The 19158-nt window shown below is 40.9% G+C and overlaps 1 protein-coding gene across 1 annotated transcript in view; it reads right to left on the minus strand.

Annotated features, from left to right (window-relative positions):
* The window catches only part of IGF2BP2 (insulin like growth factor 2 mRNA binding protein 2), a 163477-nt gene that overhangs the window by 10693 nt on the left and 133626 nt on the right, over positions 1-19158 (minus strand). Inside the window, exons 10-12 of the mRNA XM_063094994.1 lie at positions 18080-18208; positions 1484-1552; positions 459-575 (exon numbers count right to left, since the gene is read on the minus strand). Of these exons, the coding sequence (XP_062951064.1) occupies positions 459-575; positions 1484-1552; positions 18080-18208 (315 nt within the window). The remainder of the gene's footprint in view (positions 1-458; positions 576-1483; positions 1553-18079; positions 18209-19158) is intronic.

Consider the following 19158-nt stretch of genomic DNA (forward strand, 5'->3'; position numbering starts at 1 on the left):
CACTTTTCAAAGAGTTTTTCATTCAAATTATTTTCTCAACATTAAAGGGTTTTTGAAGCAGAGACTAATCAAAGCATCAAAGCACTGATACCTGCTAAATACTTTAAATTCTCTCTCCACTTAAGTCCATTCTCTTAGCTTGGGAAAAATCCTCAAACTTTCTTCGCTTTATCTTCTTGAGAAGAGGAAGACAAGGTAATCCAAAGAGGATTGAGTTGGGTTGTTAGTAATATTTTTTTCCTAATTCAGTTGTTAGTTGGACAGAAAAGGAAAACCAGAAGGAAAGATGAGAGCAGATAGGAATAGTCATAGAGGCAAATTTTCTAGATCCTGTACGATTCTGTCTCCAGATGGTGGTGTAAGAGTTGCCTGGGACCAACAGGAGGAACAAGGGACGTGGTTAGGGTAGGGGGAGGAGAAGAGGGTGGGCTACAAGCAGCTGTGGAGAGCAGCCCTACCTTGATAGAGGCTCCGGCGAATCTAGCCAGCTGTTTGATGTGTGCCCCTTTCTTCCCAATGATGGCACCCACAGCCTGGGTGGGGATGAAGAGATTCACAATCTCCTGCTCTGGATACTGGAAGGGCAGGACAAGACACAAGATGTCATTCTAATAGGGTTTTCTCCTTCAGCCACTCAGCTAACAAGCACCTACCATGAGCCTCATGGTGAGTAGCCCCACTACCCAAGGAAATGGCCAAAATGGCGCATGGGATTCTTCTGTGACCCGGGGCTCTGCAGGCGTGAAGCTTGAGGAATGGACCTGAAAACAGGCAGCACTACATGACAATCAAAGTGCAAACTCCTCTTAAGCATCTGAATTAGTTGGATACAAAAAGCTGCCTGTTCATGGGTTTTTGGTCAAATACAAATCTGGTATGTACTGCTGTCTCTTCATCAAGAAATTAAAACAGTCATTACACACATGTGGCCTGTGGACAGGGTCCTGAGGCCCTTCATTAGAGGATATGAAAAGCTGCCCAGTCCATCTTGGAGCAGGAATAGCACCTTCACAAGGCAACTAAACCTGCCCTAACATGACAGGGCAACTGCCCAGAGACCCAAGGATGGCCACCCCTCCTGGGCCCCTGTGAGGAAAGAGAGGCTCTTGGACAAGGCTGCCAGGGGTCCTTGCTCTAGATGTTTGGGAATGACATGACCCCATTTGCTAGACTTTGTTCAAAGACTATTGGAAACTCTGTTCTTTAGCTCAACACCACCTCCTAACTGGACCTCTTGATTGCATGGCTGCACTGATTTCCTGCCACCTATGAGATGTGCAAACATCAGCCGGACTGCTCAGTTGGTAACGTAAGTGCACCTAAGTGCTGCGGAGCTCTGAAATGCGTCACTCCCAGGGTAACTCAGAACTGCAGGACACAGAATTCACAGAGAATATTCATTGGTCAGTCCATCAAGGACCGTGTGGAGCCACCCACAGGAGAGGGAAGTGTGGCAAATGGAGCTGACCCGAGGGGCACTTACAGAGTGATGATGTGGGAATGGGCCAAACTGATGATGGGGGTACAGGCTGGAGAAGTATCCGGAGTGTGTCTGCAGCAGGAGAGAAGTGGTCAGTCAGAGAGTGGGTGCCTTCAAGGACAGTCAGCTTACTCATGGGGCAAGTTTTCTTATTTGCAATACAAGCTTTTTGCACAACTAGCTGACCCCATTGTCATGTCGACACCCTGTCCCTTTGTTTCTCAGATCTCTGCTCCACTCTTCCCCCTTGCACCACTGAATTCTTGGCAAGAAGATGTCACCTGGTTGCCGTGGCTCTGTGGGCTGGATGTTTTATCATTTCTACGCTAAGCCATGCTTTAGGCTTCTAGGAACTTACTACATGTGTGTACACACACACACATTCATCCTCACACACCTATGATCTTTTGACCGGCCCTCAGGTAGAGGCAGGGCCAGTGTCTTCCAATTCCCAGGGAATTAGGAGTTGTGCATTAAAAGGAACAGAGAGTGCTGGGAGCACATCCAAGAGTTGATTAGAACCAGCAAATGTGCTCCTGGGAAAACATATCAGTCAGCTCCAGAGAACTTCAGAAGGAATGGAAAGATTGAGAGAGGAGAGATAGAAAATGAATGAATGAATAAATACACCGTGCATGCGTGTGGGGGGAGGAAAGCAAGGAACAGGAGGACAGAGGTGGATAGCAGAAAATAAAGGTATTAGGGAAGTAAAAATTTTAAAAGTAGTTGCTTCTTATTGAATATCTACTGTGTACTAGATAATATGGTAGGTATTTTATATCTATACATAAACTCATAGTCCTGCAAGACAAGAATGTTTCTGAATATATATATGTATAGACTCATACATACACACATATATATTTTATGTCCTGCCCATAAGAAAATAAATAAACAAATAAATAAATAAATATATATTCTGACATGGACCAGAATCAGCAGAATCTAGTTAACTGTGCTTTACATAAGGCCAAGTAAACACTGACAATACTATTACAGGAAAGGAGAAGAACAGCTCTGGGCACAATGGAACCCATCCCTGCACGTGTGCCCTGCAAGAGAGCCCTCCAGGAAAACTGTTCCAACAGTGGTCAGACACAGATGAGACTTGGAGTTAGGAAGCCCAGCTTTCATCTGTGGGCTCTTGAGCAAATCTCATGGTGATGTGCATGTCCCCTGTCTACTGAATCTCCAGCTGGACTCAGCTCCAGATTATGACTTCGTCTTATGACTCATTAGGGACAAACAAAAGTGCTCCCCTTTTTGAGCTTAGAGAGAAAAGGCAGAAATGTGAACACCATGAGGAGCCGCTCCAGGTGTGCTCCAGGCACCAGCCACACCGGCAGGAAGGGAGTCATGGCTCTAATGCAAGCTTCACCTTGACTTGAAAAGAAGCTGCAGTGACACCTCATGCCCACAAGAGGGTGTTACGAGATCAGTGGTTCCTTGGCAACCTAAAGTTTTTTTTTTTTTTTTTTTCTTTTTTCCCTATAAAGATAACTGGTAAGGGGATCTTAACTTAACCCTTGACTTGGTGTGTTGTCAGCACCACACTCTCCCAAATGAGCTAACCAGCCATCCCTATATAGGGATCCGACCCTTGGCCTTGGTGTTATCAGCACCACACTCTCCCAAGTGAGCCACGGGCCGGCTCCAACCTAAAGTTTTGAAGGAAGGTGGGTGAAGAGGTTTGTCTCTCTTGGCCCTGCCTCTTTCTTGAGAACTCCCTGGGGAAGAGCAACACCTCCAGATCCCTTTCTGTGCACATCCCCATCCTGAGCCATTGAGGGTAAAAGAGAATTCCTGCAGCTTTTCTGCTCAGACATAGCTCCACCTTGGGGAAAGGATGTTTCTGCACTTCTCTTGCCCAGCTAGAAAGCTCTACTTTCAGCTGTCATAGGAGAAAATTATTTTGAACTATGATTTGCCTTTTCCTTACAAAACTCGTATGAGGCAAAGAATAGACAAGCTACAGTGTTGCTCCTGTTCTGGGTCCAAATACTCCTAACATAAATATTGTATCAAATTTAGACCTACCACTTGGGGTAAGGGAGAGATTTTTAAAATTAGCTATAAAAGGATAAAAAGGACAAATTCCCTTTTTATTCATGAGTCACAGCTGGAAAAGTGTCATAGGGAAAGAATCCTGAACACAGCAATCAGGAGCTCATTTCTAGCTGAGGCTATGCCATTAGCCTTTGTATATATAAGCTGGTTTGTGGAGTCAGAAGACCTGAGTCTGAATCACAAGCCGTACAAGTTAGAATAACTTATTTAACCTTTCTGAGCCTCACCCACAAATGGATTCAAATAATATCCAAATCATATAATATGGTATTGATGTGAGGGTTCATTTAATTGTTCATTCACTCACAAAAGATATCTTAGCACCTACTATGTGGGAGGCACAGTTCCAGGCGCTGGGAACATAATTATCAAGACAGAAAAGGTCACTGTCACCATGGAACATATGTTCTAGTAGGGAAGCAGACACAAAAAATGATTTCAGAGAAGCACTGTGACAGAAATGAACAGGAGAACGTGAGGAAGTGTAGCTGTGGAGATGGGGTCAGGTGGCGATTTTAGCTGGAGTGGTCTGGGAAGCCTCCTGGAAGGGAGAGACTTGGAAGTGACACAGTCCAATGCAGGACACTGGGGAGGGAACATCTAAGCAGGGTCTTGGAAGTCCAGACTAGGAAAGGGCTGGGCCTGTTTGAAAAACAGAAAGGAGTCCAGTATGGTGACAGCAAGTCACAGGCAGGATGTGGTGCGAGGCAAGCAACACAAAATCACGAAAGGGCTGTGGGACACGGTTCAGACTCATTTGACTCTAAGTACAACGGGTGCCCCGAAGGGTGTCACATGGTGTTCAATGATGTTATGGGAATGAAAGAATCTATCACCAGGCATTGTATGTGCTGAATTAACGAGTGTTAAATGAGTACTTATTTATAATACAGTGTGTGTCTTATCAGAGCTTACTTTCTATTTCCCATCCCCCAAGCTTATGTGGCATCTACAGCCTCAAATGGACAGAGGCTTTCAAAACATGCTTACTTATAGTGATCAGAAAAAGTAACTTGTCGATGACTTGAAGAAATGTTCTCTTGTATGGGAAAGCCTGACCCCAATGCAGCAGTTAGACTCAGTGTCCCAGTCAACAGCCCTAGCTATTTTATGAGGAAGAAGCTACCTTATTTTTGAGTGCTTCAAAATCATTTTGACAGTGGGGAAGGGAAGGAGATGTTATGGTGAAGGTGCTCCAGCCAGGTGTGCCTGCACCCCCACCAACCAAGGGCAGGGTCTTCATTACTCATTTCAGATTCTCAGTTTGAGGGACACTGGTGTCTGCTTTTCCTCTAAGTTTGACTCTGCTGGGGGTGGGCAGAGAAGTATATACCAAATACACATGTGAACATTAAAAAGGGAGTTAAAAACAGCTGGGCCTACTTTTCCTGGGAGAACTGCAGGGTCCAAACTATTATGTGTGACTATGTGATATATGATTTAAGTGATATTCTGAAGCATGAAGAAATCAGGGTGGGAAGAGCGAAAGGTGGGAAAGGGGTAGTGCAGAGGGCAAGGGCCAGGCATACAAATTATGTTTAAATATTTAAATAGCTTTTGTATGATGACAGAGTGATCTTGGGCTGCAAAGAGGCCGGTGATCCCCCCCAGGAACCAGGGACATGCGCCTGGGGGAAAGGAGAGGACTTGGCCAGAGGGGTCAGTGTCGTGGACTCAGCTTTCCAAGATTCAAAAGGTGCACTGTTCTACCCCAGCCGGTCAAAGTGTCTCCTTACATGGTAGCTGCTTATCCACCTCTGTGGGTTCTCATAGGACAACCTCAGGAGCTAGTGGGAGCTATCAATGGTAAGCTAGTGAGAGATAGAGCCAAGATTCTGGCACAGATCTCCTGCCTGACTCTGCAGCCCAAGTTCTTAACCACTACACCCAAAACTGCACTCACCTGGAACATCTGAATTCATTGCTAAGAAAAAGTTCCTCTGAGGATTCTAATATGCCCTCTGATAAGTTCATTTAGATATGTGAATGGATAATTAAAGTTTGTCAGATGTATACAGAGAATCAGCAGCATGAAGAAAGGAACAAGGCTGAACAGGGCAAGCAAATGACCCCAGTGAGTTTATTCAGAAAAGAAATTTTTTTTTTTTTAATTCTACTATGATTTCCTGGTGAGATTCAAGAGGACAGTGCTTCAATAAAACATGGGTGGACTGCTATGAGAAAAGACCAATCAGAGAACTAGAGTGAACTTAGAAATTAAAATATGATTAGTTAGGTAAAAACTCAGTTGAGAACGTATAAATAGTAGAATGGACACCGCTAAAATGTCCATCAGTGCATTAGAAGACGAACCCACGTCCAACAAAAAGATAGAGGGAATCAGACATGAGAGCACAGTGAGATTTACTATCCATAAAGTAGGAACCCCAGAAGGAGAAAATGAAGTGGCGGGAGAAAAAACAATACTAAAATTAATTATAAAAGGGGATTTTCTGGCCCCAAAGAAAAACTTGAATATTCAGATCAAAATGCTGAGATTCAGATCTCTGAAATCCAAGGGTAAAGGCAAAACACTATAAAAGGCAAAAAATTCATAGGCTTATAGGGGATAAAAGTCAGGCTGCTAGCACACTTACCTGAAACATTCTATACTAGAAGTAATGTTTTCAGAGTTCCAAAGGAACCGTGACCCTAGAATTTCTAGACACCCAGCTGAACTTACATTCACATGTGAGGGAAAAAGAGAGGCATTCTCCCATACAGAAGGGCTTAGAAATCAAACTATGCCATCTACTGTTTCCTAAAAAAGTTGTTGGATGTTTTTTTCCCCTGAATAAAAAAGATTGTACTAATAGCAACAACAAAAAATTGTCTGAGGAAGTACTCTAGCCAAACAATAATTTAAAAAATCCAAGTAACTAACTCAAAAAATGGGACAGTTATGGAACACAAAAAGCTGTCTGTGGTGAGCAAAAGAAAGCAGCAAAAGTTTACTGAATTCTAAATAATTGTGGATTAAGGGATTGTGTATTTATTAAGATAGAAAGTCCAATAATTTGGACTAAACTTCCACATTACCTCTAGCATATGATATGATCGAAACACATTTTAAAAATCTGTTAGATATAAATAATTCTACAAAATCAAAAACTTGATTTTTTAGCGGTTAACACAACTTTGACCCCATCAGAGAACATGCACCTTTCCAAAAATGCTTGTTATTCCTAAAAAATTGATCATAAATTATTGAGGAACACCACAAAAATTAAAAATGTTACATTATCTGAGCACAAAAGAATACAGGAAACAATGGCAAAACAGCAAAAAGGAAACCATTAACTACTTATCAATTTAAAAAATAAAAAAAATTCCTAGCAAATCTTACTAAGAAAAAAAGAGAGAAAACACAAATACATGATGTTAAGAACTAAAAGAGAGATATAACCACAAGTTTGGAGATTTAAAAGGCAACAATCTGTTTTGTACAACTTTATACCGATACATACAAAAAGAGATATAAAATGTATAGTTTTATAGACAAATATAAACCAACAAACCAAGTCAAAAACTTATAAAAAACTGAAAAGGTAATAATGCTCTTTCTCCAAACAAAAGTTGCTAGGCCCAGATGTCTTATAAATACATTTTATTAAATCTTTAAGGAATAGAAAATTTCTATATAGTTTTTAATTCTTCTAGCACAGTAAAAGACCATCTCTCCAATTCTTTAAGAAAAAAATAACCTTGCTGTTAAAACAGGCAAGGACAGAATAAAGCTATAGTAATTGCTGTGTAGAGATGAATGGAACAGAATAGAGTCTAGAAATATGATTGTGGGTTACTGTGTGATAAAGCTGACATTTCAAGCCGAATAATAAAATGGTCAATTATTAAAATAATTTTGGGAAAATTGGCTATCCATTTGAAAAAAAAATGTTAAATCTCTAGCTCAAAGCATAAGTCAAAATAAATTCCCTATGAATTGCAGATATAAACAACCCTCCAAAACCAACTAAAAATTAATATAAGAAAACATGGGAGAATATTTTTACAGTCTTGGATAGGAGACGACTTTCTTTCTTAGCATGACAGCAAAGACCAGAAACCCATAAAGGAAAATTTACTACTGATTTAACTACCTTAATTCCTAAAATTTCTGCATGAATTCTGTTGGAGGGAAATCTGTGAATATTTTATCTGTGAATATTTTAAATATTTATAATATTAAATATTTTAATATTTTATACTCATTTAGTACAGGCATAGTGGGGTTCCTGTGTAGGGAGAAGGGCCCCAGCTCTGGGAATAGGCAATGGCACAAGCAACCATGGGGGGGGGGGCTGGGGTAGGAGCAGGAGGAGGGTTACTGCTGAGAAGTGCTCATGGTCGAGCAGATTCTTTCTGCCACAAGGGAGAATTCCTCTTGGCTGATCCTGGTTTGGGAGACATGGTGGTGGCTGAAGCTGCATGACTCTTCTCCTCTACACCACCTTGCTTGTTTTCATGCTCCACAGGGTCCTCACCAGGCTCCTGCTGCCCTCCCATGCTCTTTCACCAATGCTCTCCCCCATACTTAGCTGTCCTTTCTTTGCTGTGGTCCCTTTCTGTGGGAGGATCGTACATTGGGCACCTCTAGTCTGCCATCTTGCTCTGCCCTTATCACAGTTTAAAATATGTTTCCTCTCATCAACACAGACTATGCTGATTCTGAAAATTAATGTTCTCACACGGGAGATTTATAAGTCTAAACAGGTAGCTTATAGACCTTAAGGTGAGCTAAGAGAAATATTTGAAACAGACTGGTGGGAGTCAATACTCCTGGAGATGGGGTGATGAAGGTTGGGGTGAGACTCATTCCAGTGGATAGGGATTAGGTTTTCTAGAAATTTGATTACTGATTATATGACAGAGTTAGAAGAAGAATTTTCAGAAAGATGTGGGCATGAAAGGAATGAAGCAAGATTAAGAACCAGGGACATCCAAAAGAAGGAGACTCCTCTGCAAACGGTTAGCTTCTTGGGTGAGTTTCTCTTGGACTATGAAAAAACATATACTGAAGAGTATATTGTATAAATTATAATCGTCTTTATCCCACTCATTAAAATGTCTGGTACATCTTCACAATCTGTGGGTGATATTGTAAAGAATAAAGGAAAGGAAACAGTAAGGGGAAGTGTGACCTGTCCCACTGGAAGGAGGGAGCTCAAAGGCTGGAATGTCAAACTCCCCTCCATGCCCAGAGATGTCCAAATGGATCACTCTACTTACATAAATAACATACTGAGCTGATCATGGATGAGTCACGTTTCTAAGGTTGTCAGATTCTGTGCAATGTTATGAGGATTTTCAGAGCAACTAGAACCTGCTTGTTGAGATTCTTTATTGCATGATTACAGTGGATTGAATTGTGTCCCCCGAAAGTTTAAAGTGTTGGAGGCTTGGTTCTCACTGTGAAAGTGTTAAGAGGGTGGCAAATCTTGTTATGGTAATTGAAAGGTGGGGCCTTGAGGAGGTAATTAAGTTGATTGTTTAATGGTGTCATGGACACAGTTCTGAGGCTTTAAATAAAAATGCTCTGCCGCTCATGCTCTGCTGTTTTCTGCCATGTGGGATCTCTGCATTGCTGTAAAGCCACCACCAAAAAAGAGCCTCACCAGATGTGTTCTCTTGGCTTTGGACTTACCAGCATCCAAAACTGTAAGCAATAAATTTCATTTTCTTTATAAAATACCTAGTTCTGTGTACTTTGTTATAAGCAACAGAAATGGCCTAATACAGAAAACTGGTACCAGAGAAGTGGGATGTTGCTTATAACAAATAACTCGCAAATGTGGAAATGGTTTTGGAACTGGGTGTTGAGGCAAGGCTGGAAGAATTTGGAGGAAGAGGCTGGAAAAAACCCTAAATACTGGTGAAAGTTTAGAAGACAAACAAACCAGTGAAGTTTGGAATGTTTTAGAGACTCATTAAATGGTGGTGACTGACCAGAATGCTCTCAGAAATATGGACTGTAAAGACCATTCTTAGGAGGTCTCAGATAGAAATAAGAACAAGTTTATTGGAAACTGGGGCAAAGATCACCCTTGCTATGAACTGGCAAGTAACTTGCCCACATTCTGTTCACGCCCAAAAGTTTTAAGGAATGTGGAACTTCAAGGTGTTGAACCAGGGTATTTAGTGGAAGAAATTTCTAAGCAACAAACATTCAGGAAGCTGCATGGCTACTCATGACAGCCAATGCTGAGTTACGGGAGAAAAGGCATGAGGAAAATCCAGAACTTATAATTCAAAAGAAAGCAGAGGGCAAAAATTTGGAAAACCTTTGGCCTGGCCACAAACGCAAGGGTGTAGCACAAGGACCATCTGCTAAGGAGATTAGTACAGAAGAAAGGGATAATCAAGAGTAGGGAAAAAAGACCTTGAAGGCATTTCAAAGTTCTTGGAGGCTGTGTCCATTACAAGCTCAGAGGCCTAGGGAGACAGAATGGTCTTGGGGAACAGGCTCAAGGCTTTGCTGCCCAGGGCCACCTTGGGAAGCTGCTTCCAGTACCAGCACCCCATTGGCTTTGGATTCTCCACCTGAGGCTAAATTGGCTCCAGGTGTGGCTGGACCTGCAACTTTGGAAAATACAAGCTAAGAAGGCTTGGCAGCATCCATGTGGTGTTAAGTCTGCAGGCTCACAGAATGCCAAAGCTGTGGAGGCTTGGGAGCCTCCACCCTGATTTCAAAGGATGTATGAAAAAGACTGGGGACCCAGGAAGAAATCTGTCACAGGAGCAGAGTCACCACATAGATTCTTCACTACAGCCATGCCAAGAGGAAATGTGGGGTTGGAGTTGCAGCAAAAAGTCCCCATCAGCACCATGCGTAGTGGAGCCATGAGAGCAGGACCACCATGGAGACCCCAGCATCATGGAGCTACCAGAGTGCAATGCCAGCCTATGAGAGCTGAAGCATGGCCTCAGACCAGGAAGGCCATAGGAGTGGAGCTGCCCAAGAACTTGGGGACCCAACTCCCACATGAGCAAGCAGAGGACATTGAACATGGAGTTAGAGGTGCATGATTGGCCATGTTTGAGATTTGATGCCTGCTCTGCTTGGTTTCGGATTTGTGTGGGACCTGTTACCCTTTCTTTCAGGAATATGTACCCTATGCTTGTCCTACCACTGTGTCTTAGAAGAAAATAACTTGTTTTGATTTCACGGATGGGACTTTGGACTTTGGACCTTCAGAGCTAAAACAAGTTAAGACTTTGGGGATGGAATAAATGTATTTACCCGTGAGAAGGACATGAATTTTGGGGAGCCAGGGACAGAATGCAGTGGACTGAATTGTTCCCCTTCCAAAGCTTAATATGTTGGAGACTTGGTCCCCACAGTGACAGTGTTAAGAGGGTGGGAAATCCTGTTATGGTAATTGAAGTTCATATGAACTTCATATGAAGTTGCTTGGAGCCAGCAGGGGAGAAGAGGGCTCTGGTGTCCCCCAGGCCAGCAAGACCACTAACAGGGTTCCCATGGACCAACATAGGAGCAAGGAGCCACAACAACTGAAAAAAAGGAGCCACTCAGAGGCTGGTGAGTCATCGCAAGGGACCGGAGCATGACCTGTCCCATGGGAAGTGTTTGGAGCACAGGCGGTGGGGGAGGTGGGCCCACCAGGGGAACAGCGGGGCACAGAAAGGACAGCTGATCTGTCTCCCAATCAGCATAGGACCACTCAGAGGACTGGTCAGTAATATAGAATTGCATGGGGTGCAGTTTGATGAAAAGACTCAGGCCCAGACTAGAGTTTCTATACAACCCAGGTGCACTGGATTTAACTAGATATGGAAGTATCTATGAAGTCAACCATTAAAACCTGAGCTGCACAAAAAGCCCTCCCTAGGCAATCAGCAGCAAAGCAGCAATCCAGCTTGTCCACAGAGCTCAAGTACTGGTCCCCACAGGAAGTTCTCCCATTTTAGAAGTAAGCAAAGGACAACAAATTAGTTCCAGCGCAGAGTTTAAGTAGTGGGAACAGAAATAATCCAACACAGAACTGAAAGAAAAAATAAAGTACCCACAACCAAAGACAAAGTTTGATATTAACTAGAAAAGGTCCATCTTACCAAAGAACACCTGTAACACCTAAAAAGACCAAAAGTCCCCTGGGCTACCAAGCCAGAAAGGGGGGAGGGCCGGGGGCCTCAGCCATGCCCCCAAAACCCACCACCAGTCCCAAGTATGGAGGCCAAGGGCTTCGGCCACACCCCACCGACATGCACAACCAGCCCAGTGACAACCACCAAGCCACCATAGGAAGCGCTCCAGGCTCCCCTGAGCCAGGGCTGTGGGGGGCCTTGGCCACACCCCCCAACACACACAACCAGCCCAGTGACGACCACTGAGCTGCTGCAGGAAGTGCCCCAGGCTCTCCTGAGCTGGGATAGCAGAGGGCCTCAGGCCTCAGCCATGCCCCACTGACATGCACAACCAGCCTAGCGATGACCACCAAACCACAGCAAGAAAGGCCCTGGGTTCCTGAGCTGGGGCAGTGTGGGGGGGGCGGGAGAGCTTTTGCCACACACCCCCTGACATCTACACCCAGCCCAGCAATGATCAAGCCACCAATGGAAGCCCCCTGGTCTCCTCTGTGGGAATAAGGGGGGTGTCACAGGCCTCAATCCCACTCCTCCTTCCTCCTTCTTCCATCCCATTTCCTTCCCCTCTCCCCTTCCCATTCCCTTCCAACTGCTCTGCAACAACTTCATAGAATGTAAAAAATAATATTAATAAAATACAAATAAATAAATAAATAAAACGATAATCACTACACAAATATACCAGAAAGAACAAAACCCACTGGTAGAACAAAAATGCAAATGAGAAAGAGAAATAAAATAAATCTTAACCATGAAAAGCCATAGTGACAATGTAATAATGCCTCTACTTTATTTCTGATTTTAGTAATTTTGGCCTTCTCTCTTTTTTCATGGTCAGTCTAGATAAAGGTTTGCAAATTTTGTTGATTTTTTTAAAGAATCAACTTTTGGTCTTGTTGATTTGAGAACAGAGATATTGTTTTTTAATTCCCTATTTCATATATTTCTGTTGTGATCTTTGTTATTTCCTACTTATATCTGCTTTTGGTTTGTTTTGCTCTACTTCTGTATTTTCTTGGGGTGGACGTTTACATTACTGATTTGAGGTTTTTCTTATTTTTAATATAGGTATTTACAAGTATAAAATTTTCTCTAAGCACTGCATGAGCCCTACATTCTACATATTTTCATTTGTTGCACTTTGCCTTTTTCTTAAAGTACTCTCTAATTTCCCTGTGAGTTTTCTTTTTACCCACTGTTTATTTAGGACAGTGTTGGGTTAATTTACACACATTTGTGAGTTTTCTAAATTTCTTTCTGTTGCTGTGGTCAGATAACACATTTTCTATGATATTATTCTTTAACTTCTCAATATACATTGTAGTTGATTTTCATGTCCCTTTACCCATTCCTCTTTCCCCACCTTCCTCTCGCCACTCCTCCCCACTACATCATATCTGTTCACCTGTCTTAACAAGTTCAAGGAATTGTTGTGTCATCTCCCCCCCCTTATTTGTCTGTATATTTATTTATTTAGTTAGTTAGTTTTAGCTCCCACAAATAAGTTGAGAACGTGGTATTTCTTGATCTCAGTCTTTAAAAAAGAAATGGAAAAATTCCATTATCTTTCAATTCTATTTTTCCGTGTACTGTTTGAAGTGCTCTTGTGTTTGTATTGTTTTATTAATTTTTTATGCAATTTATGTTGCTAAACTTAGATACTTAATTTCTGTTCTTTATTTCTTTTTATTAAATGGACTTGTTGATTTGCTTAGAAATTAATTTGCCTTTGAAAAGTGTATTCATCTTCCTCTGTTGAAATTAACTTGATATTTCCATGCTTTTGGAAGATGTTAGAAAGCTATTTGAAATAATAGTAGAGACTATAAAATGAAATGTGTAAATTTTAATAAGTTTTATATCTCCAGTTTTTGTGAAAATTTGAAGCCCTTTCTACAGAGTATTTTGTTATTCATTTGTTATTCAGTTTATGTATTTGTTATTTGAACAAATACATGTGCACATCCTTGTAAAATAAATAAATAAATATTTGTACTGTCTCATCAAAAAAATTTAAAATACATAAATAAAATGAGTATAAACTTACATTCAATAATTTCTGTCTCACAGAATTTACTTTAAAATATACTCACACACCTGTACAACACTTACATATAAGGAAATTCATTTTGACATTTCATAATAGGGAAAACCTGGAATTAATCCAAATGTTTCAAAAGAGTGTATTTGGTTAGAAAAACTATGGTAAATTTACACAATAGAATATTATGCAGACATTAAAGAAAACTAGTTCTAGCTATAGAAAGATGACCACAATAAATTTATAAAACTTGTAATTCATTGAGTATGGCATGATTCCATTTGTATTTTTGAATAATATGATTGCATTTACTCTGAGGAAACCTCTTTTAAAAAGTGTGTAAACATAGTGCAATATTTTTGGGGAGTGGACACTGGATAAAATTTGGGTAAAAGAAAGAAGGCTGAAGGGAAACTTTTACATTTTACTTCATATAATAGTTCATTTGTATGTATATATATATAATGTGTATGTGTATATATATAATTATATGGCACAAGACACCGCAAATGACATGAACAGAAATGACAAGTTGGTGGAAAATATTTACAACATGACAAGTGGGGACAAGGGGTTAACAGCCTTAATATGTAATTAGATGTTAACAATCATTAAGAAAAAGATTAAAAAAGAAAAACAGATGATGACAATAGCAGCTAAGATTTACATAGCAGTTACCACGTCCATGTTTTAACTTACTTAGTAACCCTTACAACAACTCCAGTTACTATTACTACCTCCATCTTCCAGGTGGGGACATTGAGACCCAAAGAGGTTAAGTCACTTGCTCAAGGTTAAAAATATCGAGTGACAGTGCAGAAATTTAAAGATAGGCAGTCTGGCTCCAGAACCTAAGCTATAATGGGCAAAAAAATACAGAAAAACAATTTATTAGAGAAGAGGAAAATGGCCAATTAATCCAAAACTGTTCAGTCTCATAATAATAAATGTATATTTTAAAATATAAGACAGCAAGGAATAATTAATTGGTAGTAAGGATATAGGAGAAAAAAACCTGCTGTTACTCTTGATGGGAATGAAGAGTAGTATATCTTTTATGTATCAAAATTTATGTAGCATGTATCAACATATAAAATGTACACATTCTTTGACTTAGCAATTCTATTTCCTGTAATTTGTTCTGAGAAAATTAATGGATAAGAAAGCCAAGATGTACACACATTATAGAGTGAAAATTTGGAAAAAAAATAAATTACATATGTTATATATATATATATATGTATATATAAATTATATATGTACGGTCATGCAATGCTTAATAATCGGGATATGTTCTGAGAAATGGGTCGTTAGGCAATTTCATCATTCAAACATGATAGAGTGTACTTACACAAACCTAGATGGTACAGCCTACTACACACCTAGGCTATATGGTATAGCCTATGGCTCCTATATAAGTAATGCATTGTGTTACAATGGCTACGATGTCACTAGATGATAGGAATTTTTCAGATTCATTATAATCCTATGGGACCACTGTCATATATGACTAAAACACCATTATGTGGCTCATAACTGTATACATACACACATACACACAAACATATGTACACATACACACACAGAAACACTGGTTATCTCTAGATCAAGAAAAAATTTGCACTTTCTACATTTCTGTATTATTTGCTTCATAAATACTATGCACATATTACTTTTATAACCAGAAAAATAGTAAAAATGATAGTTTTCGTACATACACATATGCATTAGAAATTCTAGGGTTTAGAGGTCAGCTCATGTGTGTATGAGTCAGCTACAAGGACTTCCTAACCTTTGGATGCTAAGACCAAAAGCAATGCAGCTTTGGGTACTATAAAAGCAACCAAGAAATACCCTAGAGTTCCTTGAAATCTGAATGCCTATGTGACAGGAGAACAATACTATAACTTTTTAAAGTATCCTGCCATCTCACCCTAATACCCTGTCCTTCTCAGGAGACCTGGGCCCAGCAGAGAAATCCATAAGCCTGCAGTGTGACTCCCCAGGTGTGGCTCTGGGGACCTGTCCTAGGTCCTGCACAGGTGGGCAGCAAGGGCCACCTCCACGTGCCTGGTGCCACACTTCTGCAGGGGAGTGAGGGAGATGTCTGTAGAAGCCATCATGTTTCAGAGAGTCGGGGCAACTGTGTGCTCTGGATTAGACTCTACTCATCTTGACCCATAGGCTCAAGATCAGAACTACATGCCTTTCAGTTAAAAACATTTTTTTTTTTTACTTAAAAGCTCTTTTTTAAACAACAGGAACTATATAATTTAGTAAAATGGTTATTTTACTGTTTTAGTAAAAATCTCAGATGTGAAGAAAGTTTTTCCAACTGGCAAAACCTATTTTCAAGTTTAGAAAATATTCTGCTATTACATGAAAACTCCTGCTTTTACTTCAGGGGTCAGCAAACTTTCTGTAAGGGCCAAATAATAAATACTTTTGGCTTTGCACGTTATATGGTCTCTATTGCATCTACTCAACTCTGCCAGGGAAAGCAGAAATAGACAATACATAAATAAACAGCCATGGTCCCAGTAAAATTTTCTTTACAAAAATAAATGGTGAGCTAAATTTGGCTCTCATGCTGTAGTCTGCTGACCCCTATTTTAGATTATCGATTTTAGAAGTGGTCTATTTTTTTTATGCCTTTTCCCCTCTCCAGTTATGTTACCTAGGTTCAGAGGGCGGCCTATTTCTTGAAGTTTTCTTTTGTGGGGTTGTATATACAATGCTATGTATGGATAGAATGTCCCCCCAAAACTCACTGAAGCTTGATCCCCATTAGTAACAGTGTTAGGAGGGCAGGAAATCAGACTATGTCAGTGTTGAAAGATGGGGTCTTTGAGGGGTGATTGGATTGTGAAGACTATGCCCTTGTGAATGGATTAATCCATTCAAAGAATAATGGGTTGATTGTTTAACAGACTGCCATGGGCTTGGTTCCGGAGGCTTTATCAGGAGAGCAAGTGAGAAGGTTAGCTTTCTTGCCATTCTTGCCATGTTAGGCCGTGAGTTGCCACATGGCTCTGCAGAGACTCTCCATCAAGAAGAAGGCCCTCACCAGATGTGTCCCCTGGACTGTGACCTTCCCAGCCTCCAAAACTGTTAAGAAATAAATTTCATTTTTTAATAAATTACCAAGTTTCAGGTATTCTTTTATAAGCAACAAAAAACAGAATAATACATATAGCCTCTCTCCCAAGAAATGAGATGTGCCTCGATGCCATTTAATTGTACCCAGCTGGGCCATTCTCAAATCCTAAGGCAAAGATACAGGGATGTGCACCTTTCACAGCTGTTCTCCTTCCTTGCAACAGCTACGTGATTATAACACCTGCCACAATCCCCCTGCCATATCTTAAGCTCCCCTCCATGCATACACACAAGGCTCAGTGTTGGGCCCTATCCTTTAAGAGAAAATAGATGTAACTAAAGAGATGGTATGGAGAGATTTAGAAATGACTTGGAAGAACTGTATACAGAAAAGACTGCAGAATGTGTATGCACATGTGACTAAGGATATGGGTGCTATTCAGGTCTGTATTTTGTTGACAGAAAAGTACAGTGCGTTCAACTCAAAAATCTGCTGTGAATTCACACGATGCAATGTCTACACCAGAAACCACCTCTCAAAAGAAAGGAATGGCTAAAGTAATGCTCACCCACCTGACACTTCCCATTTAAACAGTATAAACATCGGGGGAAAGAAAGCTTGCTTAAAAAATAAACAGTGTAGGGAAGAATCAGGAATGAAAACAAAAAATCTGTGAAGTATCCTGAACCCCAAATTGGTAATGTATTAATCTTGAACAATGCTTGTGAATGACAGCAACAAGGAGAAAATGCATAAAATCCACATTTCTTCTTTTGTTGTGAATTATGATTCAAACAATAAATACTTATTGAGAACCAACTAAATACCAGGCATTGGCTAAGTGTTTAAACATATAAACACTGTGTTGTATTTTCCTTTGAAAACTGCCTACTAACAAAATATAATGCATTTGAATTGTAGATATAGGTGGGGATTATATATATATCCAAGAATTATCCAGGTACTTAATATTTTAATAAATGACCAACATTCATGAATGTTCCTATTTGAGCTAACAAATCCTTTTTTACAATAAACAGGATTCTAGCAGTTTCTCTCCTAGATTATGATGTTTATTACATTTAAGAGCATGTGTTTAGAGGGTGGTTTAATATTAACTTGTCTATTAGGAAGAAGTCCTAAGAAATGTTAGATTCATCCTGCAAATCGCTCATGAGCCTGCCCTCCAAATGAAAGCTTTAGCTCTGATTCAACATAGCAGAGCAATGCTGCTGTCTGGAGGTGCTGAGAGTATAAGCAAACTTCTGAATGCTGAGCTACTTACAGCGAAGGGGTGGTAGGGGGCAGCGGGGGGAGCTCCACGGGGCCCTGTTGGTGGAGACAGCATGGACAGTCCTGTTGAAAAGATGCCAAGTGCGCTGAGGTTCAACCCCGGGATCAAATTGGCTTGTTGCTGGGAACAGAAATGGAGAGAAAAGATGAGGGGAGGAGACGAGACAGGCCCAGTATGCCTGGGTCAACTTCCATCACAGGTGTCTCCTATTCAGCTCTGCCTTGGCCCTGTGGGCCTCTTCCCCAGCCTGTATTGGGAGTAGGTGCCAAACCTCAACCTAACTGTTGTGTTCCTTCAAAGCTTCTCTGCCACCCTTGGGAATGTCTACACATCTTAACATGGCAAACAAGGCTCTCTCTGGGGACCCAGGCCACCTTATCAGCCTTTGTCCTGCTAACTGTTCATTCCCACCTTACCCAATCCTGCTCCCTGGACAGCACGTGCTCTCTCTCACCTCTGAGCCCCTGCAAATGTTGTCTCCCCTGTGGGAAGTGTTTCTTTTCCTCCTCACCTGGCTGAGTCCTACTCACCCTGTGGGTTTCACCTGAGCTTAGGTGTCCCCTCACACAAGAAGCTTTCTCTCACCGCAAAGGTCTTAGCTCAAGTGCCTTGTCCATGCTCTCCTAGCAGTTCTATGTTTCCTTAAAACAGCATTCATCACATGGTACTTGAATCGCCTGTTTAGTTATGTCTTCCCTTTCCCTTTTTAGACCATAATTTCCTTGCAGACCGAGACTGCCTTAGCATTGTGTTCTCAGTGCCTGGTACATAGTAAGTACTCAATAAATATCTGTTGAATGACTACACTTAAAACAAAATGGATTAACAGTTTTTTCTAATTCTATCCAGGGTAAGATCAGACCCTTCACTAGGACATCACATACGTAAATTCCATTATCCAGGTTTTGGATGGTTCACAACTTTGTCTCTTCAATATTCAGCTGCCAGTTCATGATCATCTTGCTTGCATATTTAACATTGAAACATAAGGATGCTCACATAGACTGGAGGTGAGTTTTAACTACATACTCCTTCAGAGGCAGAGAATGTAGTCACTCATCCCAGCCTGT

Source organism: Cynocephalus volans, chromosome 1 (assembly GCF_027409185.1).
Source record: "Cynocephalus volans isolate mCynVol1 chromosome 1, mCynVol1.pri, whole genome shotgun sequence".
In the NCBI taxonomy this organism is placed as follows: Eukaryota; Metazoa; Chordata; class Mammalia; order Dermoptera; family Cynocephalidae; genus Cynocephalus; species Cynocephalus volans.